This window comes from Dermochelys coriacea, chromosome 1, assembly GCF_009764565.3.
Source record: "Dermochelys coriacea isolate rDerCor1 chromosome 1, rDerCor1.pri.v4, whole genome shotgun sequence".
Lineage (NCBI taxonomy): Eukaryota > Metazoa > Chordata > Testudines > Dermochelyidae > Dermochelys > Dermochelys coriacea.
In genome coordinates, this window is record NC_050068.2 from 344,689,205 (window position 1) to 344,716,064 (window position 26,860).

Here is a 26,860-nt window from a genome sequence, read left to right on the forward strand (position 1 = left end):
ATTTGCATTTAGCTGTGATGCTCAGAGTCCCTTTCCCAGACCTGAAGAAAAGTTGGTCCAATAAATGATGTTATCTCACCCACTTTTCTCTTTAATCCCATTCATAATGCCTGTATTCCAGACTATAAAGAAATACGCACATTTTGCATTATAAATTTGAAAATGTTTGTTCTGAACTTGTGAACCCAGGTACGGGAATCATCCCCGCTGCCCATTCAGACGGCCTATCAAGATTCAGGCTTTGTCTACACTGCACTTTTGTCAGTAAAACTTCTGTCGGTCGACGTGTGAAAAAAAAAAAAAAAACACACCCCTGACCGACATAAGTTTTGCCGCAAAAGTGTTGCCATGTCAGCAGGAGGAGCTCAGCAGCTACATGGGAAAGTCTGTAGTGTAGACATAGCCTAAATGGGCCTTTACTCACACCCCTGAGGGACATAAGTTATACCAAAGTAAGTGGCAGTGTAGGCCTGGCCTTAATGTAAAAGCTATAACAAGGTCATAAGAGAACTTTTCATCTCTTTGCTGTTTGAACTGTGACAGGTCCAGAGACTCTAAACTGAAGCAAGAGATCCTCTAGGGTTATCCCTGGGTTTGCCCTGATACAGTTTGCAGACATGCCAACTCTTCCAAATTAATCACCAGAGATGCAATTTCTAAATAAAATTAAGCCCAACTCATGATCTTGTGATAAAACTCTCAAATGTCAGGATTTTTTTTTCAGCCGCTGGTCTCCCGCTCTCAGCCACAGTGCGTGTGTGTGGGGTGGGGCTGCAGCTTTCAGCCCCAGTCTGGTGGGGGGCTCCCACCCTCAGCCCCAGGGGAAGTGGGGCTGCCCGTCAGCCCCAAGGCTCCTCTGCCATCCTGGGAAGTGAGAGAGGGGACCCTACTTCAGCCCCCCCAAGACTTGGGGACTGTGAAGAACCCTAAGAGGAGCAGAGGTGAGGCAGGGAGGGCTGAACTATGGTCTGGGGACTGCAGGGGGCTGAAATGAGGGGGTGGGGGACTCTACTGATGATGGATTCGGAGCAGATGGGGCAGTGCTGGGAGGGTGAACAGAAGGCGGTGAGGGGGTCAATGGGTCAGGGGGGCTGAACTGATGGGGTGATTATGATGGCAGCTGGGGGACTGAACTGAGGGAGGGCTGAATTGACAGAGGTTGGGTGAGGACAGAACTGATTGGGACTGGGGGACAGGATTAATTGCTGGGCAGGAGATGGGCATATGTGGGGGTGAGCGCTCCTGCAGCAGGGGCCAGAATCATCTTATCCAATACATGTGGGAGAGCGGGTGACACTTACATACACAGACACTGGGGATGGGCAGGGGGACTTCAAATATCAAGAGACTGACCCAAAAATACAAAATCTTTTCAGAATCTCATGATTTTTCGGGGTCCGACATGATTTTTGTTCACCTAGAGTTGGTAATACTGATTTTGAATTAACGTATCATTACAACTCTGTCACTCTTAGGATTTATGTTTGCTTGAACCTGTAAATAACTCATTTCTTTTTCCCAATTAATAAACCTTTAGATAGTTTATTACAGGATTGGCTACAGGCGTTTTCTTTGGTGTAAGATCTTGGGTACCAAGTGATTGGTCTCTTAGGACTGGGAGCAACCTGAATATTTTGTGATTTTTGGCATAAGTGACCATTTATCACTAAGTTCAGCTTGCCTGGGCTCTCCAGTTTTATGGAGAACCCAAGGGGACTGTCTATGACTCTGTGATAAGACTGATATAGTGATCCAGGAGTTCACGTTACTGGGTTGGTGAAATCTAATTACAGAACATACCACAAGTTTGGGATGTCTGCCCTGTTTTTGACAGTCTGCCCTCAGGTAGGCACTCGTGATCATGAAGCATTTCAGACAGCGTGACATTATCCAGTGTTTTCTCCAGTCTATGTACAAATATCACAAATGAAGGGGCAACCACCACCTTCCCCACAAGAGCAAGGATGGTCTTGTGGTAAAGGCACTGAACTAGGGTTTGGGTTCAGTTCCCAACTCTGCCACAGAACTCCTGTAAGGCCTTGGGTAAGTCACTTAACCTCTCTTTGTGTATCCCAATGCCCCATCAGTACAAGGAGGGAATAACGTCCTGTTTAATTAGACTGTAAGAGTATGGGGGCAGGAACTGTCTCTCGTGTGTTTGTACAGCACCTGACACAATGGGGCCTCAATCTTGGTTAGGTGTTATTGAAATACAAATAATTAATAAAGAAAATCTCTTGGGCCACGTGACAGATGTAGTGCTTTGGAATATTCTAAGATTATTATGTCAACTTTATAAATGTTGGCTGTATCTTGATGGGCTGGCTGGGGATTGTATTCTTGGCTTGATGGGCGAGTGACAGTCATGGGGGGTAATTACTGCAAATCCCTAATGCTGAAACAAGGCAGGTCACAAAGTCTGTGGAAGTTCTGTCCCATGAGGAAAAAGCAGAGATTGGTTTGACTTGGTTCAAGAGGCCTAGCAGAGAAAGAACTTGAAACTGTCTAAAATATTCACCCTGACCAGCTAACAGGGTCACTCACACTCAATCCAAGATCTGACATGAAACTGTGACCAAGAGAGACGGGTCTGTAACTCCTATCAGGGTCTCCATGTGGAAGAGGGGTGACTGCCTGGTACGCTAGACGTATATTGTTTTAAAGAGGTTTTCTTTGCAAGACATTTGTTCTGAATAAATAGTACTTTGGTTTATGAAGACTGGCCGGCCATTGGTTAACCCTGTCATTGCCCTGGAGAGATCAGGACTGCAGGTGCTGAGCTGAAGTCAGACCCACACAGATCATCACAGTCAGCTGCAGGAGTCTGCAGCCTAAATCCCCACCCCAAGAAAGGTGATGGCTAAAAGCCAAAGACCTAAATCTCAGAGAGGTCACAAAGGGGTCAGAGGGGACAGCTAACTCAGGAACCGTGACAGGAGGCTACTGCATTTTGTCAGATCCCAACCTACCAAACAATTGCTCCCCTTCCATGCTTTGTACACCCTACAAAGAAGCTGCACTGAGCTTTAGGCTGTGACAGCAGCCTTGGTAAACAGAGACCCAGAATACTCATGCTCAGCTGGACCTGATCAGCAGTAGCAATGTGCAGAGTGAAACCTGTTTTAAGCAACCACTTAAAGGATTAAGAAAAACTGGGTCCTTATCAGAGGTGGGGTCCTAATAAATGTGGCTCAGAATTGTACTCTGTGCATTTGGGGATACTCTGGGGTGTCCCTTTAGGGCAGGTTTACTGCACTGTATATTAATTATAATAATCACCAGCTCTCATGCAATGCTTTTCACCAGTAGTTCTCAAAGCGATTTACAAAAGAAGGTCGGCATCATTATCCACATTTTACACATGAAGCACCTTTCATCCAAGAATCTCAAAGTACTTTACGAAGACGGGTAAGTGTTAGAAGTTGGGTGACTTGCCGAAGGTCACACCACAATCAGTGGCAGAAATGAGTATAAAACCCAGGAGCCTAGAATCACACAGGTTCTTGCTCTGAACAGCCTCTACCTGTTGATTCCTTTCACCTCCCCTGCAAGAGATGCAGAGCGGGGCTTCGAGCCGAGACAAGCCAGAGGTACAGCCATGAGCGGGTTCCTTTCCGACTCATCTGATTGGTCTGCTGCCTATAGACCACAAGGGTCTTGGTTTGGGTTGGGGTTGCACAACAGGGAAGGAGGAAGAGGATGCTCATTAATTCTTTGCCCACCAACAGGCCAGAATAATGGCCCAATAAAAATGCTGAATCGTCTACCAAGATAGATCCTACCCAGGAATCAGCCATTGTTTTAATTATTCAGTTACCTGTGACTCTGACAAGGTGGAGGAACCTCAAATAAGACTTCGCTGCTGTGTTTGGCTCCTGAACGGCATCATCCTTCCAGCCAGCCTGCCCTGTTGTCATGAGTCAGAGGAATGACATTTACAGGGCAACTGAGCACCGCAGTTGGGACGGATTCCAGGCACTTGCGTTCGTGAGGGAATCCAGCACCCAGACTTAGCGCTCGGGGGTTCCTGGGCAGATGCTGGATTTTAAATAGTGCAGTTTTGAGCTGCAAGATTCTCGCTTTCGTGGAAGATGGAGGGCTTAGCATCACTTTCCCCAATATAAAATGAGATCTAGACGCAGCTCACAGGGGGCTCAGGTAGTGCAGGGAGGGAGACTACATGAGCACATCACCTGGACAGTTGCAAAGGCAGCCTGGCAAAGTTTGGGCCTCAGGAGAGTCTCTTTGGGTGGGGCAGGGAGAGCTGAGTGGTGTCCAGGGAGCACTGAGGTAGGGGAGAAGGGTGAATGAATGGGGGCTAGGAACAGCGCAGGGTGAGACACGGGCACCCACCCTACCAAGGCAATTCTGGAGCCTTCTATAAGGGCGTGTAGGGTCAGCACTAGAGGATCCTCAGTGCTTCTCTTCTCGCCCTGCCCCCTAAAGTCCTCTCCTTCGCACCCTGATATGGGGCCGTAGGAGGAATGCTATGTGGGCAGCGTGGGGTGGGGGACAGAGAGGACAAAGGAAAGAGGAGGGGAAATGAAGGGGCACATCCTCCCCTCGCCCAAGATTAACTATCACCATCTTTCTTTTAGAGAAGTTGGCCAGTTTGCCAACTCCACGCCCAGGTTCCTCTCAAGAGCTGGCTCATGAACCTGGCTGCTGCTCACAGCCACAGGGGAGTCGGGCTTTAAGAAAGTATCTAAACAATTCCGCTCCGGGGACCTTACTGTCTGGTTCCCACCATTCGGCACGACAGTGAAATGTTGACACAGTATGTCTGCATATTTCCTGAAGGAATGCTGGGCTGGGATAGCAGCGAAGGGGGCTGCAGGCCGGTGCACGGGCCAGGCTGCATAAGGGCCCACGGCTGGAATAAGACAGCGTACCACTAGGCAGGCGCATGCTGCATTAGCAATGCCGGGTGGAGCTAAGACTGGAATTACAGGGAGTGCTACTGGTCAGAGCATGGGATATTGGCAGTGCTCTGGAATAGCCAGTGCGTTTGTGACCCAGTATCACTGTGAAACGTGCGTATGGGTGCTACGTAAGGAGCGATGTATCTGTACCAGAAAAAACTGTGTTCTTAAGCATGTGAATGAAAAGCAGGGCTTAGATCAGTTTCTCCAGACAGGAGATAAGAAATATGTCTCTCTGTGTCAGGATGCAAGTTAAGCCTTGTAAGATGACACAATGGAGAGCCATTTACATATGAAGTTAAATGTTAACAAAGAGAGGAGAGGTCAATAGGAAAGGAGCACACAGGAAAGAACAAGCCATGGGGGGGAGGGGCGGGGGTTATCGGTGATTAATGACAGTGAACTTTGCAGGTATTTTTAGAAGCAAGAAGACTCCCTGGGTTCCTGTACCTAGGAAGTAAACAGACAGCACATTTGCATTCAGGAAAGTCTCAACCAGCCTGGGTTGAAAATGTTGGAGAACTTTGGGTGACACAAGTTTACCTCCTGGCTAAAGGAATTTAAATGCAGTCTCTAGAAAGCATGCTTATGGTTTGGTTTTATATGTAACCTTTTGTTTCCAATATTCTTCCTCACTGTCACTTGAAACTGCTCTTTGACAATAAATGCATTCTTGTTTTCACTATAAATGTCTCTCAGTGCTGTGGTGTTAAGCAAAGTGCTGGTTCAGAGTTGAATCTTTCAAGCTAGTGCGTACTGTTCCTTTGGGAACAGCGGGCCTGGTAATTCTGTGAGTGTTCAGTGGGAAAGGGACTGGACGCGGCAGGGAGCGCTCTGAGTCCTAGAGGGGTGTATCTGCCCAGAGAGAGCGAGGCCCCGCAAAGGCCAGGAAAGCACTGCTTGTGCTGTCACGGGCTGTTGGTCTCAGAGAGCTGATCCGCAGCAGGCGCAGACAAGACGCTGTCACACTCAGGGCAGGCTGTGGTGAGGTGCCCCTCAACTCTGGCTACCTTTGGGTAGCATCCCCGTGCTACTGGTCAGGAGTGGGGTGCATTGGTAAAGCTGGGTTCTGTGCACACATCTCATCTCTGCCGCTACACAGGCAAGTGATTCATCACCAAACCAATACACGCTTTGTTGCCGCAGATTCTGTAGCACTTTAAGATAAAAGACAATGCAGAAAACCGTCTTCCCTGACCCAAGAATGGCAGGATGGAGCATGGAGTAAGTTTTGGGACAACCCTGAAATATTCATACTTTCTGCCAAGGATCTAATCATTCAGATGCTCGGGAAGACACCAAAACGTATCTGTACCGCTTACTATAAAAGCGCCACATCGTGAAATTGTTCCTCAGGCAAAAATTGCCACAGACTCCAACTGGAGTTCCTGTGCACACACTCTAAATCAGGCCTCAAAGGTCCCAAACCATGTGCAAAAAATGGAGGCACCAAAAATGGAGTCTTATTACAATAGCACCAAACACCCAGCTGAGATCAGGGCCCACGGTGCTGGACACTGTACAAACTCACTGAAATCGTATCTGCCCCTGAAGAGCTTACACTCTAACTAAACAAGACAAAGAGTGAGAGAGGAAACAGGTACAGAGAGAAGAAATGACTTGCCCCAGATCAGCCAACAGGTTGGTGGCAGAGCTGGGAATAAAGCCCAGTTCGCCTACTCCCATCTTCTAATCAATCAATAAATAGACCATCATGGCACTGCATGACCACCTCTCAAAAGACAATGTCTCTTCCATGTCCTTTCCCATGGGGAAGCAGACAGAGGTTCATGGGGAGACAGGAGGAAGAAGGAAATATATTTTCAGGCCTCCAAAGAAGTTGAGATTTGAGTTCTGGGAGAGGGTTGGGAGTTGGAATTATTCTTTATACTAGCTGAAGTCGTCTGCCCGACACTAAGTCATCAGCCCACCCCCAGAGCCCTCCACTGCACACGCTAAGTCCTGTAAAAGCCTTTTAAGCTAAATGTCTCCCTTTCTTAGCGTCTGTGTCGTGCATCCCTTGCCCAAGCCAAGAAGTGGTTTCAGACAATGCTTGCTCAACGTGGCGGTTGTCAAGCGCAGCCCAGCTTCTGATTTTATTTTGTAAATAAATTTCACGCCGCTGGGGACTGACCCAGCCTAGGAGACAGGGGCTGCCTGTCTATGGACAGACATACACACACCTCACCCACTGCCCCAGCCACCCACTAAACGGGCCTCACTGTTGTAAGACAGAGTAACAGTTATGTCTACTTCGTCTCTCTACTGAGACTGTCAGCCACTAGGACTTCTTTGCATCTATGCATTAAGCTCTAGACTGAAACTAGCAAGTTGTGATTCAAACAAGTGGGATTTCCCCACCTAAAGTTAGAGTTGGACTCTTTCACTGCAGCAGATGGTAAATTCCTTCATTGCCAGAGGAAGTGCTTCAATATACTTCCGCAAATGAAGCAGAAGTGAGTGGGCCAGAAGCGAGAGGTCAGGAAACGTAGCGAGGTCATACATCATAAACACGGGAAGCTTGATAGACCAAGTTCCCCGTTGGTGTAATTCCATGGGTGTCAACAGAGTTATACTAGGGACAAACTTGGCCTTTATGTCTCAGATAACTGGCAATGGGACATGGAGCCTTTTACCCACAGGATGTTGGCTCAAAGCCAGGTCAAGTCAGCTCAGCTGGGACCAAAAGCTGTTACCATCGGACAACTGTTTAGCGGTAGCCCATACAGGAAATCAGTTTGTTGGTCTCAATTGTTGGGGAGACTGAGCTGCCTCTATCATCAAACCACCAGCATGTTTGGCTCTCCTTGAGCCTCTTGTTGGCAGACTCACCAGATGGGGCCCAAACTGAATTGGATCTTGACAATTAGCTGCCCACGGACCCCATGCACCCAGAGGCAGAGCGTCAAAGTTATAGCTTATTAGCAGGACATTCTCGTCTAGGGAGGCTTGCCGGTGCTCTGCCTGTTCTGGGGTTAAATGCAGGAATCCAGCCTGCCTAGCTATCTGCGCAACACCTTATTTTATACCTTGCTGGTCCTGGTCCTTAACAGGAGAGGATGGCCTTGTAGCTAAACCACAACTGGAGAGTGGAGTTCTGTTCCTGGCTCTGCCAATAACTTCCTCTGTGATCTCAGGCACTACCCCCTCTCTGTGCCTCAGTTTCTTCATCTATAAAATGGAGCTAGTAATACCTAGGGCGTCTGTTTCTAGGGGTTTATTCATTTCATTTTTCAGGGCTTTTTTTAGTAATCTTTGAGTTTTATGTAGATGTCCAAAAATTGGAGCTTTTTGGAGCTCTCTCTTTGTACGTACTGTAATGAGTAATGTCGATCACACACATTACACTCGTTACAGTAGTATATACTGTACACCCAAGATCACTTTTTGTATCTCAGGGCAACTCAGGATCTACCCTGCCCCACTCACTCCATCTCCCCTCAGTTGCGCTCTCTCTCCCCCACCTTCACACACTTTCACCGGGTTGGGGTTCAGGTAGGGTGACCAGACAGCAACTGTGAAAAAATTGGGACAGGAGGTGAAGGGGTCATAGGCACCTATATAAGACAAAGCCCCAAATATTGGGACTGTCCCTATAAAATCGGGACATCTGGTCACCCTAGCTTTGGGAGGGGGTGCAAGCTCTGGGCTGGGGGGTTCACAGTGTGAGAGGGGGCTCCAGGATGAGCCTGGGTCAGGGAGTTTGGGTGCAGGAGGGGTCTCCGGGCTGGGGCAGAGTGTTGGAGTGCAGAAGGGGGTACAGGGTGCTGGCTCGGGGGGGAGGAGTCAGGGCTGGGGCAGGGGATTGGGGTACAGGATGGGGTATGGTCCTGGCTCTGGGAGGGGGGTCAGGACTGGGGTGCAGGAGGGGGTTCGGAATGCAGAAGGGGATATGGGGTGCTGGCTCCAGGAGGGGGCTCAGGGATAAGAGTTGGAGTGCAGCCTCCTGCCAGGCAGCACTTACCTCCGGTGGCTCCCGGTCGGCGGCAGACACAGCAAGGCTAAGGCAGGCTCCCTGCCTACCCTGGCCCCACACCACTCCCGGAAGGGGCCAACGCGTCCCTGCAGCCCCTGGGGTGGGGAGGGCGGGGAGCACCTGGCTCCCCACACTGCCCCTCTCTGCAAGCACCGCCCCCGCAGCTCTTTCAGTAGTGGCCGCTTCCGGAAGCGGTGTGGGGCCGGGGTAGGCAGGGAGTCTTACTGCACTGCTGCCAGAGATCGCAATCAACTGGGAGATCCTCTAGGATCGACCGGTTGGTGACCACTGCTGTACAAAATAATCTCCGTCACGTTCCCTAGTGCACTTGAACTGTTTCAAAGCCTGCTACATTCAAGCACACTAGGGAACCTTTAGCGTGCACCAGCAAGGTCTACATGGACAAGTTAGTGTGCAACATGTTAATGTGCTTTAGAAATCACATCCTCATAGTCCACATTACTGCTCTGAGTAGACAAGTCCTTAGATACAAGTACCCCTTTCCAGTGTTTTTCCAGTATTTATTGGATAAACATCAATTTTTTTATATATATATATATATAACACAGGTGTTTTATTGGTGTTTATCAGTTAAAACTGAAAATCAGAAGCCTTATAATACCTCAACCTGCCTCAGGGTTGTGAGGGTACCCTTCTTTGATATTTAGCACTTAGAGTTCTTCAGACGGAAGGCATTGCAGAAATCCAAAGCACCATTATTCACTGGTATTCTTTGTCCAGGGACATGGTTTGTTTGACAGGGTACACGCACATCTGTTCAAGCTGTACAGATGTTTCTGAAAGCATGGAAATCTGTTCCCCACCGCAGTGATCACAGAAGGGTCAAACTGCAGGATGGGAATGAAATAATAATAATAAAAATTACAACAAACATGGCCTTAAGGTAAATTAGCTTGCAAAGGTTTACAGTCACTTCCCCGTTCACACAGCTGCTAACAGAGATATTTATAGATTCATAGATACTATGGTCAGAAGGGACCATTCTGATCATCTAGTCCGACCTCCTGCACAGCGCAGGCCACAGAATCTCACCCACCCACTCCTACAAAAAACCTCACCTATGTCTGAGCTATTGAAGTCCTCAAATCGTGGTTTAAAGACTTCAAGGAGCAGAGAAGCCTCCCTCATATCACCCATGCCCCATGCTACAGAGGAAGGCGAAAAACCTCCAGGGCCTCTCCAATCTGCCCTGAAGGAAAATTCCTTCCCGATCCCAAATATGGCGATCAGCTAAACCCTGAGCATATGGGCAAGATTCGCCAGCCACATACTACAGAAAATTCTTTCCTGGGTAACTCAGATCCCATCCATCTAATATCCCATCTCAGGGGATTAGTCCTATTTACCCTGAATATTTAAAGATCAAATACTTACCAAAAATCACATTATCCCATCATACCATCTCCTCCATAAACTTATCGAGTAGAATCTTAAAGCCAGATAGATCTTTTGCCCCCACTGCTTCCCTTGGAAGGCTATTCCAAAACTTCACTCCTCTGATGGTTAGAAACCTCCATCTAATTTCAAGTCTAAACTTCCTGGTGGCCAGTTTATACCCATTTGTTCTTGTGTCCACATTGGTGCTGAGCTTAAATAATTCCTCTCCCTCTCCTGTATTTATCCCTCTGATATATTTATAGAGAGCAATCATATCTCCCCTCACCCTTCTTTTAGTTAGGCTAAATAAGCCAAGCTCCTTAAGTCTCCTTTCATAAGACAAGTTTTCCATTCCTCGGATCATCCTAATAGCCCTTCTCTGTACCTGCTCCAGTTTGAATTCATCCTTTTTAAACATGGGAGACCAGAACTGCACACAGTATTCTAGGTGAGGTCTCACCAGTGCCTTGTATAATGGTATTAAAACCTCCTTATCCTTACTGGAAATACCTCTCCTGATGCATCCCAAAACCGCATTAGCTTTTTTCACAGCCATATCACATTGGCAGCTCATAGTCATCCTATGATCAACCAATACTCCAAGGTCCTTCTCCTCTTCTGTTACTTCTAATTGATGCGTCCCCAACTTATAACTAAAATTCTTGTTATTAATCCCTAAATGCATAACCTTACACTTCTCACTATTAAATTTCATCCTATTACTATTACTCCAGTTTATTTCTGCCACAGACCTCTGTCGTTAGGCTCTTGACAGAGATAAGCCCTGGAAGTCAGTGCCCCAAGATTGCTGATCTGAGCTGGATCATGAGGGAACCTTCTCTAAAAAAGACCAGCTGGACCCACTCTTCCTAGCACATAGACCCCTAAGCATGCTCAAGAGAAAATCAGCTTATGGCTTTGCATTGCTGCAACCCCTCATTAATGAGCCCCCTTCCTAATTGGATTGGAGTTGTCCCATCACACATGCGAAGAGGATGAGCAAACAGAGAAAGCAATCATAGAAAAAACAAAACAGAGGGCAGAAATCCTATTGCGTCTGCTCCACTCTAACACAAATAAAAAGCAAATAGCTGGCATTCTTTTTGCATGGCTGTTCCAGAACTATTTCTAATTAACTGGCATTCTCAAGGACCAGCCAGCTTCTGGGCTGAAATTCTGATTGCAGAGACCTTTTTTTGTTTTTTCCCTGAGATTGTTACTCCTAGTACTCTGTGTAACAACACTACTGAAAGCGGCAACACCACCGCTACTACTACTGAAAGCAATGGTTGGTAATGGTGATGCTACTGCTGAAAGGAGCCATACCAAGAGCAAAAACAACAGATAAAAGAAATAATCTCTTAGCATTCTATAGTATCTGTCCTCCAGAAGGAGATGTGTAAACAGGAGTTCGTGAAATAAAGGTACCTGAGGTAGAGCAAGGCAGCTGTTTAACAGTTTAGGACTGGAAGTAAAGAAGAATACCAGGTACAATTGAAACTGTAGGGGAAATCAGGGAGGCAGAATGTAATGATCCATATTAAATTGGAGCAAGACCAACGTTCCTTCTCTTGCAGACAGTGCCTTAAGATCTTTAATGATCACAAACAGTCAGGGCTTGGGTTTCATGTCCCATCTGAAAGACAACACTTTCAGTGGCATACAGCCCTCTTAGCAGCACGCTGGGGCACTGGCTGTCTAGCGATGTCATCTCTTGAATCATTCACACCACTTCCTGTATAGGCTGGGGTTTCCTTGCCCCGACGCTGCTTACAAGATCAGACACAGTCACGACTGAATACATTAACCAAAGCTGACGCGTAGCTCGTCGGACATGCACATTTGCTTGTTGCAAAAACAAGATCAGGTAACCATAATCTTTTTTTCTGATCTGATCAGTGAAATGAAAAGCCCCACCCCCTCCATTGCCAACACTGATGAGGAGCTGTGCCTGGTCTTAAACTTAGGGTTTGTGTACACTAGAAATATAATGCAATCTATATTAGGTCAATTTACAGCCATCGCAGTAATTACTGCAGTAGTGCATGTCCACTCTACTCTCCTTGGGTAGACGTGCACTCTCAGACTAGATCCGGTTACTTAGATCTGACACTCACCGATAGATGACACAGTGAGGGATAGTGTGGGTCTGAGATAGAGTTACTTACCTTTCTTTGATCCACCGGATTCTGCAGCCTCACCACCGGCAGTACCTGAAAGAGATAGAAAAACATCTTTGCTTTATTCAGTGTGTGTATGTGCACGTGAATATGTTTATATTCCAAATCTCCAGGGTCCTTAATCTAGCCCCCTCCCTTCCCCTTCCTTCTCCCTTAGTAAATAAAGTGAAAAGGAGTACTTGTGGCACCTTAGAGACTAACAAATTTATTAGAGCATAAGCTTTTGTGAGCTACAGCTCACTTCATCAGATGCTGTAGCTCACGAAAGCTTATGCTCTAATAAATTTGTTAGTTTCTAAGGTGCCACAAGTACTCCTTTTCTTTTTGCGAATACAGACTAACACAGCTGCTACTCTGAAACCAGTAAATAAAGTATTATTGTAAGTTCATATCCGTGTGGTGGTCTCTTTTATTCCAGCTCTGATAGATGGGCTTAAGGGGGGACTCAGCGGGAGGTATATTGTAAGGCTCCCCGAAGTCTTCTGGTCAGATAGGCTCCCTAAAAAATCCTTACAAGAGGGGCAGCGTGGGGAGCTCCTTGCAGCTCCTTGAGGGGAGCCAGGTTGCCCCACAGGCTCCCAGTGGGCTGCTCCTCATTCCCCACCCAGGGCTTCTCCCTTCCCCGTTCTCAGACTGGAGCCAGGGGAAGTCGCCTGGGGCTTCACAACCTTGGGGAGTGGAATCCAGCTGCCTGGCTACTCAGCCCCTCCCCCACCTGGAGCTGAGCACCCTTGTGAATTGTGACATAATTAGGTTGACATAAGCTGCCTTATGTCGACCTAACTGTGCAATGTAGACAAGCCCTCAGTCTGACTACTTGATTATACGTAGCAGTCATCCACCAAGGGACAAACTTTGCAGCTGGCAGAACAAAGGAACTAGGGCCTAGGTCCTCAAAGGTATTTAGGTGCTTCACGCCCAGTAATTTCAGTGGGAGTGAAGTACCTAAATGCCTTCGAGGATCAAAGCCTATGTCTTTCTCACTGGTAATGGAAAGCCAAAGCGTAGCTTGTCGGACATGAACGTTTGTTTGTTGCAAAAAAACGGATCAGGTAACAATAATCTCTGTTTCTGATCTGATCAGCGGAATGAAAAGTTCCCCCCTTTCCATTGCCGACACTGATGAGGTGCTGTGCCTTGTCTTAAGCTTAGGGTTTGTCTACGCTAGAAATATCATGTGACCTATATTACGTCAACTTATAGCCATTGCAGTAATTACTGCATTGGTGAATGTCCACTCTACCCTCCTTGGGTGGGTGGTGCATGTCCTCACCAGGAGCACTTCCACCCACCTAAGAGTGTTAATTAAAGCCCTGGCAAATTCTTGGGAAGGCACACACCCAGCTGGATTTTAGGGCTTTGTTTATTAGGTGGCCATCTTGGTCTGGATAAGAACAAGGTGACTTCCACGTTGTGACTGTTTCTTGTTCCCCTATTCTGGGCAAAAGGCAGGAAAGTGAAAAGAGTGGGAATCAGTTCTTGCTAAGTAACGGGTTTCTGTACAAACGAATGGAGGAGGCAGGGGCTCTTGAGCGCTGGAATCTTTGGGGCTCAGGTGTCTAAAAGCTCGCTCTCTGTGGGGTAGTACACCTTCCACATTGGTTACTGGCCAGCAGTAGCCACTCACCGAAGTTGTCATCTTGGGGTTTATTAGTCATTTTCTTTTCGGGAGCAGACATGCACTCTCGGACTATATCCGGTTAGTTAGATCCGACACTCTCCCATAGACGACGCAGCGAGGGATAGGGTGGGTCTGAGATAGGGTTACTTACCTTCCTTTGATCCATCAGATTCTGCAGCCTCGTTACCGGCAGTACCTGAAGGAGGCAGAAAAACACCTTTGCTTTATTGAGTGTGTGTCCGCACATGTGTATACGTTAGTATTCCAAATCTCCAGGGTCCTTAATCCAGCCCCCTCCCCTTCCTTCCTTCTCCTTTAGTAAATAACAAGTTATTGTGAGTTCATTTCCGTGTGGTGGTTTCTTTTATTCCAGCTCTGATAGATGGGCTTAAGGGGGGACCCAACGGGAGATATACTGTAAGGCTCCACGAAGTCTTCTGGTCAGATAGGCTCCCTAAAAAATCCTTACAAGAGGGGAAAGTATGGGGAGCTGATTACTTGATCAGAGATCACTTGATCATTACCTGTTAGGTTCACTCCCTTTGGGGCACCTGGCATTGGTCACTGTTGGAAGACAGGATACTGGGCTGGATGGACCTTTGGTCTGACCCAGTGTGGCTGTTCTTATGTTCCGAAAGCCCGGTCTCTCAACTCTGCTGGCAGCTCCCTGCGGGGAGCCAGGCTGCCCCACAGGCTCCCAGTGGGCTGATCCCCATTCCCCACCCGGGGCTTCTCCCTTCCCTGTTCCCAGATGGGAGCCAGGGAAAGCCGTCCGGGGCTTCTCACCCTTGGGGAGTGGGGGTCCAGCTGCCTGACTACTCAGCCCCTCCCCCACCCGGAGCTGAGCAACCTTGTGAATTGTGACATAATTAGGTTGACATAAGCTGCCTTATGTCGACCTAACTGTGCAATATAGACCAGCCCTCAGACTGACTACTTGATTATACGTAGCAGTCACCCACCAAGGGACAAACTTCCCAGCTGGCAGGACAAAGGAACTAGGGCCTAGGTCCTCAAAGGTATTTAGGTGCCTGACGCCCAGTGATTTCAGTGGGAGTGAAGTACTTAAATGCCTTCGAAGATCAGGGCCTACGTTTTCTCACCGGTAGTGTAAACGATTCTCTTTCCTACATGCATTTCTTCCCACCATGCTAGGCCCCAGCCCCACACACAGAGTGACAACGGTGTAGCATTTTTTGGCAGTTGAGAGAGAATGCCAGTCCCCTATGGACAGCTTCTCTAATTGCTCCACCTAAGGTCAGGATGGACCGCACGTGTAGCAGCATCCCGGGCAGTGACAGGAATGATGGTACATCTTCCACCAACCCCTGTACCCCACTCCCTCCCAACCTCCCCTTCCTCTCCCTGGGCCACTTCCTCCTCCAAAAGGATAGCTCCGTTTCCGCTGAGTTGTCCCATTGTTCCTGTGCATTGGTTAAACCTGTGCTTCAGAGGAACCACCACAGCAGCCATCATGCAAGGGATTCTGGGATGAAGCTAAGCCCAAGAGAAGCCCGTCATACAACAGCATGCAGCAACCGGGAGAACACCTGTTTCGGAGGGGGAGACCGAGTGGGCAGAAGCTCAACAGCCAGAGAAGAGCCATTCATTCAGGGCTGGTTCCTCGGATGTGGTGCCCTACATGATCACCTGCACAGCCCATAGCTAAGGCCTCTCCATCTAAGCTACAAGCAAGCGAGCCTGATCCTTAGGTCCGTGTTCCCCACAGAAGGGGCCTTGATGTGCGATGGGAGACTGAAGGCCAAATCTTGAACTCCTTACTCAGGCAACACGCCCATTGGGAAGTCAGTCATCTGGGAAGCTTCCTAATGGTAGCTTTGCCCGAGAACGAAACTGAGTAAGGCCTGCAGGAGTTGGCCTGCAAACGAGCCAGAAGTAAGTGCTGTAGCAACTTCAAGATCAGCTAGCACAAATGGGCAAGACTCAAGCTGCTGGGCCAACATGCAATGACTTTAATAAGGAGTTGACACGACTTTGCATAGGCAGAAGGCCAGGATCCTGTGCTGATGCAATCGCTAGAATATCTTTCAGTGCTAGCGAGGCTGTAGGACCTCAATCCAATAATTACTGGTGGGGGGGGAAGAAGTACACAACTATGTTGGAGAAGACTGCTTTGAGCAGTTGACTGCATAATAAAGACATTTCCTTTGAAAGGTGCCTCCCACCTCCTACACAGCACTGGTAATCTAAGGTAGACATAGGAAAAACGCCTTCTCTCTTCTTTAAACATCATTCCACCCATACGTGAGATCAACTACAGATCCAGGGCATTTGGAACACTAAATGCTGAAGTGACAAGCATTAAAAAACCCTAAAATTTTCCCTAGCTTCATTGGGAGTAAACTGTCTACATTCTTCAGATTCCAGGAGAAAGAGAATGCTCTCTGGTCACAGAGACTCTGAGTTTGGACTCTGTGTTGAAATTGTACCAAATCTGTGGTCACGTCATAGCTGTCACTGTTGCAATGTCCCATCCATGTATCAAACTATCAGGAGTATGCTCAGCAGATAGGATATGACAAGATTACTTTGTTATAGGAAGAGAAGGGAGAGGCCTTTATGGAAGGTCAGATTCTGATGCCCTTTACTACTAGCTCACCAGCAAGAGGAAGGGCTTCACAGTCTGGCTAATAAAATTTCGTTAATAGGGAAACTAATAGGATTATATAGCCATTTCATTGGATTCTATAGAAATTACTTCAACCAACCTATAGAATTGAACAGAGGAGATCTCTCGATAAGGCTTTTTGAACCATCCTATAGAATTCCAAAGCAGGGATATAGTATTCTATGTTCTACAGAATGATTTTTAAAAAGTCTATTTTTTATTAGATTCTGCAGACTTTTCGATAAAGGAAGGGCCATCATTGGTTCAAATGGTGCAGGCATCTCTCACACTGGCTGCCTTTTCTTTTCTGGAACTATGACTAGACAGCAGTCCCGGGAAAGACTAAAAGTATTCTCCTGTCAGAAGCTGTCACACAGGTGGGCAGAAGAATATAAGTGAGGGGATCTCAAACTGGAGGTCGGGACCCCTCAAGGTGTCACAAGGCTATTACATGGGGGGGGGTCGCAAGCTGTCAGCCTCCACCCCAAACCCCACTTTGCCTCCAGCATTTATAATTGTGTTAAATATATAAAAACGTGTTTTTAATTTATAAGGGGGGTTGCACTCAGAGGCTTGCTATGTGAAAGGGGTCACCAGTAAAAAAAGTTTGAGAACCACTGGTATAAGTAATACTACTCACACTCTCTCTCTCTCTCTCACACACACACACACACCACTTTCTGCCTTTGTTTGCTGCCAGCAACATTCATTAGTCACTGCAGCGTGGGCTCACGTTAATTCCTGTATGTGCAGGAAATTACAGAATGTGCAGAAGAGAGCATTCGGAACAATAATTCGGGTCACCAAACAGGGTGAGATTCCTTCTTTCACAGCTCACACAAAACACAAGGCCAGGTTCTGTTCCTCCCATGTTTTGTTGCAGTCCTATGTAGCTTGAGTCACTCCACACCTTGAGCACCACGCATGTGCAGCCCAGCACAAATAACTGAAGCCCCTTTCATCAGACGCTCCCAACACACTTTACCAAAGTTAACAGAGCCTCACAGCACCTCGGAGAAGTAGTTAAGTATTATTCTTACCCCAGTTTTACTGATGGGGAAACCAAGGGACAGAGAGGTTAAGTGATTTGAGTCCTGACTCCATACTGTGCTACTCTAGCCACTAGACACGCTCCCAGGCAGGAACAATTTAAGGGAATGTACTTGCCAAACTGGGCTTTGGCTAGGATGCCATGCCTGCTCCACAGGACCGCAAGTAAGCAGGCCTCTGTTTTATACTGGAAGATATAGCACCTCCAGCAGGGTGGCCCCAACTCATGCTATGGCCCAGGTTCAGAAACTAGCAGAATGCACCGTTACTGAACTGCCAGCATGGCCATGATCCCTCACACCACATCAGAGCACGCATTTAATACGGCCTCAGAGGGAAGCGTGGCATCTGCTGAATACTCAGCATCATTTCCTGCAGCAGCTGTGTTTTTCGAGGGAGGCCTCCCACCTGAGTCCGATTCTCTGCTGCCTTACATCTTGTGTCGTCATTTACATCCGTGCTATCTGATCTGGTACGGTTTTACAATGCAAGGCAGTGGTGACTCTGGCCACAGCTATCTAGATCAGCATTTGAGAAACTTTGACAAGCTGTGCCACCCTTCAAGAAAACAAAACCAACTGCCCCACCCCACCTCTCTACCAGACAAGCTGGGTAACATGGAGGAACCTTTCACTGCCAGTTTGCCATGCCCCCAGATGGTTCTTTGAACACCCCTCTCTACACTCTGGGAAACACTGATCTATGTACTCATGTACCCTTGATATCAGTGAGATGCTGCTGCTTCTTCACCAGAAAAATCAGATGTTTTCTTCACTCAAACTAACTGACCCCAGGTAAAATCCTAGTGATGACAAAGCACAAAAGGGAAATAAACAGGATCAAAGTCAATGCCATTTTACACATTCTTTCACCCATTTCGGTGATCACAGGGGTCAGGTGCATTTTCATTTAGGTTTAAATAATAATATTTTTAAAAAGCTTTTGATAGGTGTCAGGTGCCCCACCACATCATTAAATAATACAATCAAATCCCAGCACCATTCACATCAGCACATAATATGTAAGGCTCATATTAATAGTGGGCCTTTAACTTAATAGAAGGCCTGTACCAGTCTAACTATTTTGATTAGAGGTGTGAATTTTTACTGATACAGTTACACTGCCAGCAGTACAAACTCCCTGGCGCACATGCAGTTACACAAATACAAGGGTGCCTTATCCGGATATAACTTATTCCCCTTCTCATAGGAGACTAGCTAGAGCACTTTAAGGACTTTTATACCAGCACAGCTGCTAGAGTTGCCAACTGTCTAATCACACAAAACCAAATGCCCTTGCCCCACCCCTTCTCTGAGGCCCCGCCCTACTCACTCCATCCCCCTTCCTCCATTGCTGGCTCTCCCCCACCCTCACTCACTTTCACTGGGCTGGGGCAGGGGTGTAGGCTCTGGGAGGGAGTTTGGGTGCAGGGGGGTTTCAGGGCTGGGGCAGGGGGTTGGGGTGTAGGAGGAGGTGAGGGGTGCAGGCTCTGGGAGGGAGTTTGGGTACGGGAGGGAGCTCGGGCGTGGGAAGGAACTCGGCGCTTGGACAGGGGGTTGGGGTGCAGGAGTGGGTTTGGGCTCCAGGAGGGGGCTCAGGGCTGGAGCTGGGGTGCACGAGGGGGTGAAGGGTGTGGGCTCCGTCCATGCAGTGCTTACCTCAGGCGGCTCCCAGTCAGCGGGGCAGTGGGGCTAAGGCAGGCTCCCTGCCTGCCCTGGCCCCGCGCCGCTCCCAGAAGCAGCTGGCACATCCCTGTGACCCCGAGGGATGGGAGGGCGCTCTGCATGCTGCCCCTGCCTGCAGGAGCTGTGGAGTCGGCACTGGGGTGGGGGGGCAGCACACAGAATCCCCTGACCCAGCCCCAGGTGCTGCAGGGACCTGCTGACCACTTTTGGGAGTGGCACAGAGTCAGGGCAGCCAGGAGTCTGCCTGAGCTCTGCTGTCCCGCTGGACTTTTAGTGGCCTAAAATCTCCTAGTTTGGCTTCAGTAGCCTCCGGAAGATAGAGCCCAGTTATGGGAGACTCCCAGCAAAACTGGGAGGGTTGGCAACCCCAATAATTGCATCCAGGCTAGAGGAGTTGTACTGATTTCCCTATACTGGTACTTCTTTGTCTAGACAAGGCCTACATAGGCTTGATAATGTTATAGACAACACACAGTGGCCACCCTTAAAACAATCCATTTGCCTTTGTCACTAACAAAAATACTGAGGTCACATTATTTAAAGTTCCTAAATTGCCCCTCATTTGGATACACATTGGGCTTGCTCACCCCATACTCCCGCACTCCAGACCCAGGGGAAAACTCCCTGCTGTTATGCTTCAAAGAGAAAGTCTTCAGATGATAGTTTCTCAAAACACTTCTGCCTATATATAATTTAATTTATTTATTTAAGGCTCCTTTCTGTTAAGCCATTCAGAAACCAGTAATTTGCTATTCATCAAGGTGTATGTGGACCCCGTAGCGCAGAAGCCACTTAAATCAGTCCCCTGAAAAATGGCCTGCCTGCTAAATTGTGAAAATAACTCATGCACAGACTTAATATGCCTCTAAACAATGGCAAAAGGGCAAATCTTGTTAATAACTTTAGGCCAAGTTCCCTCCTCTGTTCAACCCGATGAAATCAACTTGGAATGCAGCATTTGGCCCTTTATTATAGGCCTGATTGTCACACTGCAAGATACAAGACGCCCCCCACTGATCTCAATGGGAGTTACTAGTACGCAAATGTTTATGCTAACGTAATTCTACCAACTTGACTAAGTCACTCATGATTCACACCAGCATAAATGAGAGGAGGGCACACTTCAAAATGTCTGATGCTCCACTGCCTCGCACCCCCATTTACATCTGTGCAAGCTGGATGTGAGGTGCTACCAACCCAGACAGGAAGAATTCTCCGTCCACTTTGCCGTCACTCTGTACAGGGGTAAATCGGCAGGAACAGTGGAGGCCCTGAAAATCCAGGTCTTACTATGGCTTCTAAACCAGTCTATCGCCCCTTGCTTAATTGTACAACAACTCATGAAATACCAGTGAACCTCTCCCAGAACAACAAGAGCCCCTTGAGCTTGTGAGAACTGGGACAATTAGATCATCATTAACATTGTCAGAGCACAATACAAACTTGAACTGCCTAATCCCTCCAGCACCACCATGGAAAAGTGAGCAAGCATTATTATCCCCAGTTTACAGTTTGGGAAACTGAGAAACAAAGAGCTTACTCTGACTTGTCCAGAGATGTTGCGTTATTTGACTAAGGCCACACAAGGAGCCAGTGATAGAACCCAGGAGCTCTTTGCTTCTAGTCCATGGTTCAGACTACTAGACCTCATTGCTTCACTCCTCCGACTTGTTCCTGGGTCAGACAAGATTTGTGCCAGGGAAGCCAAATGTATTGCATTTACCTGTTTCATGAAAATGAACCAACACATATTAAAGGAATTAGTCAATGAGAGTGGGGGTCTAGAAGAAAACATTCTGATATATAGGGCTGGTAGTGGGGTTCAGTGATTAGAGCAGGGGGCTGGAAGCTAGCTGTTTTGCATTCTACTCCTGCCTCTTACTCACTGTGGGATTTTAAGTAGGTCATGTCCCCGATCTATGCCTGTTTGCCCATCTGTAAAATGGGGACAATAATTTTTATTTACATGCAGACATAATGCAAGGATCAATTCACTAATGTTTATAAATTACCTTGCAATCCTCGCATGGAAAGAGTGTTGCCATTTGAATCAGCAACGCAGTCACCTCCCAGAATGCAATCTGGGTTTTCCTTGGTATGCAATCAGCCATGGTGCATGCAAATTAGACACATAACTGCATCGCACGAAGATTTTGCGCACACTCACTACCCTCATGAGGCTCCCTGTGGTCAATTGTTCTTTTTTCAGAGGAAAAACAACGTGGCTCACTTGCTTTTGGTTATTTGACGGAGCAATTCATTTACAAGCTTTGCAATTGTCATGAGAGCGATAAACGCACTAAGTGCACAGAGGGTAAAAGCCAGCCATCGGGAAGTACTGCATGCAGTATTGTCAATCTCAAACATTCAAAAATCACAAGATTGGCTTAAAAATCATGCAATTTAAAAAAAAAATACCGAATTCTTTTTATTTGCTTTCTGTTTTTTTCAAACGTAAGGGCAACCTTGCTTCACATTTTCAAGCTTTGCTCTGCAATCATGAGGGCTAGAAACTCAATTTTAAATGAAAGTTGTGCTTCTCCTGCAGTACTATGATTCCAGAAGATAGGCTTTAAGAAAAAACACTAAATTATGACGCTTGCAATAAAATCACAAGAGTTGGCATGAAATGCATGAAATTCAATAAGGACAAATGCAAAGTACTTCATTTAGGAAGGAACAACCAGTTGCACACATACAAAATGGGAAATGACTGCCTAAGAAGGAGTCCTGTGGAAAGGGATCTTGGGGTTATAGTGGACCAAAGGCTTAATATGAGTCAACAGTGTAACACTGTTGCAAAAAAAGCAATCATCATTCTGGGATGTATTAGGAGGAGTGTTGTAAGACACGAGAAATAATTCTTCCTCTCTACTCTGCACTGATTAGGTTTCAGGTGAAGTATTGTGTCCAGTTCTGTGTACCACATTTCAGGAAAGCTGTGGACAAACTGGAAGAAGTCCAGAGAAGAGTAACAAAAGTGATTAAAGATCTAGACAACATAACCTATGAGGAAAGATTGAAAAAAAATCGGTTTGTTTCGTCTGGAAAAGACAAAAGGGGACATGACAGTTTTCAAGTACATAAAAGGTTGTTACATGGAGGAGGGAGAAAAATTGTGGTTCTTAACCTCTGAGGACAGGACAAGAAGCAAGGGGCTTAAATTGCAGCAATTGCAGTTTAGGTTGGACTGTAGGAAAAACTTCCTGTCAGTGTGGTTAAGCACTGGAATAAATTGCCTAGGGAGGTTGTGGAATCTCCATCATTGGGGATTTTTAAGAGCAGGTTAGACAAACACCTGTCAGGAATGGTCTACATAATACTTAGTCCTGCCATGAATGCAGGGGACTGGACTAGATGACCTCTCAAGGTCCCTTCCAATCCTATGATTCTATGACTAGAGGACACATCTTCTCCCCAACATAAAGTGATGCACTTAAAACACAGGCCGAATTCCACTGTCGCTTCGGCTGCAATAAACAAACTCCCAGGGAGTCGGTGGAATTACACCTCTGTGAGGGGAAATTCAAACCCATAGCATCTACCAAAAGTAGCAGAGGGCTGGAATTATATAGAGGCCATCTCTTCTTGGAGATTAATTACACACAAATTGATAGGCCCTGAAAGCCAAATTGAAATTTAAGGGAACAAAGTGAGATCAGTTAGCATTACAGCGAGTTCTCTTTCAACAGATGCTTTATTATGGATGTGCATCTAGAAGCAGATGTTCCGGCACGCTGACTGCCAGCTCCTGGAAATAAAGACACCCCTTCCAACTCATTATCGCGTGCCTCCCCTGCTCCAGGCGGTTTGAGTGCTGCGTTTTACAGTAAGTGGCACAGAGATAATTTTTATAATTCATTTGCCCTCTCTTTGCACCCTGAAGTACTGTCACCAAGCTGTCACCAGCATCTGCGACACAGAACTGGAGCTCTCTTGGCTTGTAGCCATACAGAGCAGCATCACGTCTGTTCTGTATGCGATTGTACAGCTTTTCGCACAATGGAGCCCCAATCCCGGATTGGGAGCGCTGGGTACTACTGCAATACAAATACGTAAGAATAAGACACTATAATAAAGCAGCCACATCTAGGTAGCCAGGGAACCTAGACAGAGGACCTGCCAGGCCATAATCTCCCTCTCAACTGAAGGCATCTGTCAGCCACAAGGTCCCCTTGGATGCCTTGATCCTGGGTGTCCCTCTCGATCCCCATGTAACAGCTTCAGTCCATTTACAACTGGCCAGGAGATTGCTTCCTTCTCTGCCAGACAGGCCCTAGCCCCAGTGATCGACACCTTTCCCACCTCCACGCTACTCTGTGCAAGATTCGACACCTAGGGCTGGCCATGAAAGCCACGTGACAGTTCCAGCAGGGTCAGATGCAGCAGCCCACCTCCTAAGTGACCCAGGCCATCTACAACTCATCGTCCCGGGGCTTTGTCCCCCACAGTGCTCGCCCATCCAAGGCTGAGTCCAAATCAAGTTCCTGGGCCTCAGCTACAAAGCCCTAGCTGGGTCAGATGCCCATTTGTCCCAGCGGCGGCTTCTCAGAACGGCAACTCCACTCAGCCAGCAGACCATAGGGTACACCTCACAGCGGCTAGGGGCAGAGCTTTTATAGTCACAGAGCCAGCATCTGCCGGAGACTAGGCTGGACAAGTCCTGGGCAGATGTTCTGGGTTGGGGTCCTATCTCCACCTGAAAAATGAGCCTTCCCATAATCTCTGAAGGGGAAAGAGGCAGGAAAGCTACAGTCCTGTGCCTTTAAAAACTGTAGGAAGGTGATATCTAAAACATTTGTTCCTTTGTAGAAACAAGGGTTACTCCCACCCCAGACACTTCCTTTTTTAAAGGCTTGCTTCCCTAACTGGGCCCTTCCTCCAAAGCCTGGCAGGTCATATATTTCCTTTGGGGCAGGTTGATGTTCTTTTTCCTCTTAAGGGAAGCTCACTAACCCCCTCTGTAGATTGCTGGGTTCAGGGCACAGACATCCTGTCAGGTAACCTATCTAGCGTACCTTACGTGCAATACATAACCCACATTTATCCTCTTTCCCCCTGCTCCAATCATTGGCTAGAAGGCAGGTGTGAGATATTATTACATCCTTGCAATTCTTCTTATAGCCCAGTTCTTCACACTGGAGCTAGAATAAGGGGTGATAGAAGATCTTGTCCAACCCCCTGCTCAGAGCAGGATCAATCCCCCAATTTTTGCCCCAGATCCCTAAATAGCACCCTCCAGGATTGAACTCACAACCCTAGGTGTAGCAGGCCACTGCTCAAACCACTGAGAAACTCACCGTTATTCAGTTGAATTCATCCTACAGGGGAGGAGGATTTTTAAAAGGGCTAGGACTGCTTCTTTGCAGAGGTCACTCTTTGTACTACACTTTGGGGGTGAGTGCACCTAAATATTGCAGTGACAAGCACCTTCAGAGCATGTGTAATAAATATTAAACAACCATTAAACAACCATTATTAAGGTGCCCAGGAGGCAGGCAGTGGGCTGCCCCAGTTTTTACTTTATTACTGGTATTTTCCCTTCAGTGCTCTTTATTCCTAAATCGATTTGCATTTTGTATTGAGTGGAAGACAGGTTAGTGCTCTGCTGATGCTGTTGGGAGCTGAAACATACCTGTGGACTTTGTATTAATCCATCAAAAAATGACTATGTTTGAAAGGACATCAAGCACTCCAGACTCAGGCAACACCAGAGCCCACTTATGCATTACAATTCTGCCGGTCTGACATGGTGTAATTCTTTTGGGTCTGATTCTCCACTCGCTCCCCACCTTGTAAATCGGGAGTAACTCCGCTGAGGCACACGTGCTCCGTGAGGGCTAGCTCCCTGCCAAATTTAAACCCTCTAGTCGTGGACATTTTGTTATTATTGTTTGTATTACTGTAGCATCTAGAATAGGGTTGCCAGGTGTCCGGTTTTCAACTGGAATCCCTGGTCGAAAAGGGACCCTGGCGACTCCAGTCAGCACTGCTGACCAGGCTGTTAGCAGTCCAGTTGGCAGTGCAGGCAGGCTCCCTACCCAGTTCTGTGCGACTCCTGAGAAGCTGCCAGCATGTCCCTCTGGCTTCTAGGCAGTGCCTGCAGGCGCAGGTAGCAGGCACAGCCATGTGGTCACGCTTCCGCTTAGGAGCTGGAGGGAGATGTCGCTGCTTTCTGGGAGCCGCCTGATGCAAGCGCCACCCGGAGCCTGTACCCCAAACCCTCTCCTGCACCCCAACCCCCTACCCCAGCCCTGAGCACCCTCCTGCACCCCAACCCCACCCCAGAGCCCACACGTCCAGCCAGAGCCCTCACCCCAACCCCCTGCCCCAGCCCTGAGTCCCCTCCTGCACCCCAAATCCTGGCCCCTCCCCAGAGCCCACACCCCCAGCCAGAGCCCTCACCCCCCGCTCTAGCCTGGATCCCCCTCATTTCTGGCCCCACCCCGGAGCCCGCACCCCCAGCCCAGAGCCTGTACCCCCTCCCACACCTCAACCCCCTGCCTCAGCCCGCTGAAAATGAGCAAGTGAGGAAGGGTTGGGTAGAGCTAGTGAGAGGGGGAGGGGGTATGGAGTGAGCGGGGGGCATGGCCTCAGAGAAAGGTTGGGGGGCAAGCGTGTTCAGTTTTCTGCAAAGAGAAAGTTGGCAACCCTAGCCTAGAGACACCAGTCGAGATCGGGACCCCTTTGTTCTAGGCACTGAACAGACTCATCGTAGACAGTCCCTGCTCCAAAGAGTTTACAATCTAAATCAGGGTCTCAAACTCAAATGACCACGACGGCCACATGAGGACTAGTACACTGGCCCGAGGGCTGCACCCTGACCACGCCTCCACACTGCTGCCCCGGCCCCGCCCCACTCCACCCCTTCTGTGAGGCCCCGCCCCTGCTCCGCCTCTTCCCACCCCTTCCCTGAAATCCCCACTCCAACTCCGCCCCCTCCCTGCCCCCAGGGGGTGCAGGAGGGGTGCAGGGTGCAGAAGGTGGTTGGGGTGCCGGAGGGGTGCAGGGTGCGTCAGGGGGCTCAGGGCAGGGGGTCAGGTGCAGGGTGGGTCAGGGGGTCAGGGTGTGGCAGACAGCTCAGGGCAGGGGGTTGGGGTGCAGGAGGGGTGCGGGGTGCAGCAGGGGGCTCAGGGCAGGGGGTCGGGGTGCAGGAGGGGTGCGGGGTGCAGCAGGGGGCTCAGGGCAGGGGGTTTAGCTGCAGGAGGGGCTTGGGGGGTGGGTCTGGCACCTGGGGGGGCACAGGGGTCTGTACCTGGAGGAGCGGCCAGGGCAACACACAGACCCTTGTGCCCCCCCAGTTCCTGGCCGCTTCCCGGAGCAGCGCGGGGGCAGGGCAGGCAGGCAGGGAGCTATTCTAGGTAAATGCTGGGGGAGCAGGGGAGCTGTCGGGCTGCAG

The 26,860-nt window shown here is 48.3% G+C and overlaps 1 protein-coding gene across 1 annotated transcript in view; it reads right to left on the reverse strand.

Moving 5' to 3' along the window:
- The window catches only part of PODXL (podocalyxin like), a 92,402-nt gene that overhangs the window by 55,197 nt on the left and 10,345 nt on the right, over positions 1-26,860 (reverse strand). Inside the window, exons 2-3 of the mRNA XM_038378989.2 lie at positions 14,249-14,293; positions 12,465-12,509 (exon numbers count right to left, since the gene is read on the reverse strand). Of these exons, the coding sequence (XP_038234917.1) occupies positions 12,465-12,509; positions 14,249-14,293 (90 nt within the window). The remainder of the gene's footprint in view (positions 1-12,464; positions 12,510-14,248; positions 14,294-26,860) is intronic.